The sequence below is a fragment of the Acanthisitta chloris genome, unplaced genomic scaffold (genome assembly GCF_000695815.1).
Source record: "Acanthisitta chloris isolate BGI_N310 unplaced genomic scaffold, ASM69581v1 scaffold15718, whole genome shotgun sequence".
NCBI lineage: Eukaryota > Metazoa > Chordata > Aves > Passeriformes > Acanthisittidae > Acanthisitta > Acanthisitta chloris.
Window position 1 is genome coordinate 1316 of NW_008687702.1, and position 1251 is coordinate 2566.

The window sequence follows — 1251 nt, forward strand, 5'->3', positions numbered from 1 at the left end:
CTGGTGACACTGGGGACCCTCAGCCCCCCGCAGGAGCCACTCACAAGTGGCAGTGGGGACAATGGGGACCCCCAGGAGTCACCCACAAGTGGTTGGCACGGGAGACCCCCAAAGTCACCCACAAGTGGTGCCACCAGGGACAATGGGGACCCCCAACCCCCAGCAGGAGCCACACACAGGTGGTGGCAGTGAGGACAATGGGGACCCCCAGGAGTCACCCACAAGTGGTTGGCACTGGAGACCCCCAGGAGCCACCACAAGTGGTGCCACCAGGGACAATGGGGACCCCCAGGAGTCACCCACAAGTGGTTGGCACTGGGGACCCCCAAACCCCAGCAAGAGCCACACACAGGTGGTGGCAGTGAGGACAATGGGGACCCCCAGGAGTCACCCACAAGTGGTTGGCACTGGGGACCCCCAAACCCCAGCAAGAGCCACACACAGGTGGTGGCAGTGAGGACAATGGGGACCCCCAGGAGTCACCCACAAGTGGTTGGCACTGGGGACCCCCAAACCCCAGCAAGAGCCACACACAGGTGGTGGCAGTGAGGACAATGGGGACCCCCAGGAGTCACCCACAAGTGGTTGGCACTGGGGACCCCCAAACCCCAGCAAGAGCCACACACAGGTGGTGGCAGTGAGGACAATGGGGACCCCCAGGAGTCACCCACAAGTGGTTGGCACTGGGGACCCCCAAACCCCAGCAAGAGCCACACACAGGTGGTGGCAGTGAGGACAATGGGGACCCCTAGGAGTCACCCCCAAGTGCTGGCAGTGAGGACAATGGGGACCCCCCAATCCCCAGCAGGAGTCACCTACAGGTGGTGACGCTGGTGACAACAGGGACCCCCAGCAGAGCCACTCCACACTGTCACACCATGTCCCCAGGCCACCGTGTCCCCTGGCTGCCTGTCCCTGTGCCACCCCCACGGCCTGGCCCAGCAGCTCCCTGAGCAGGACAAGTGCCACATGCCCCCTGTCCCCACTGTCCCCTCTGTCCCCTCAGCCCACGGTGACGCTGAAGCCGCAGTGGAACCTGTTCTTCCAGTGGTTGAGGAAAGCCCCCAGAGCCAGGGTGACAGGCAGGGGGGGCAGACGCCGCTCCAGGACTCCCCCCACGCTCCAATTGCTGTCCAGGAGCCCTGGGGAGGGGACAGTTGGGGACAGCTGAGCCCCAAGGGGTGGGGACAGCTGGGGACAGAGCCCCCACGGAGCCTCACCCACCTCTGAACACAACATTGGCTCCGGGCA

General features: G+C 64.7%; 1 protein-coding gene across 1 annotated transcript in view; it reads right to left on the reverse strand.

The window, feature by feature from the left end:
* Positions 1-1002: 1002 nt before the first annotated feature.
* LOC103807967 (mitochondrial import receptor subunit TOM40B-like) overlaps positions 1003-1251 on the reverse strand; it is a 1881-nt gene continuing 1632 nt past the window's right edge. The window contains 2 exon segments of the mRNA XM_009080719.1: positions 1003-1142; positions 1225-1242. Of these exon segments, the coding sequence (XP_009078967.1) occupies positions 1003-1142; positions 1225-1242 (158 nt within the window).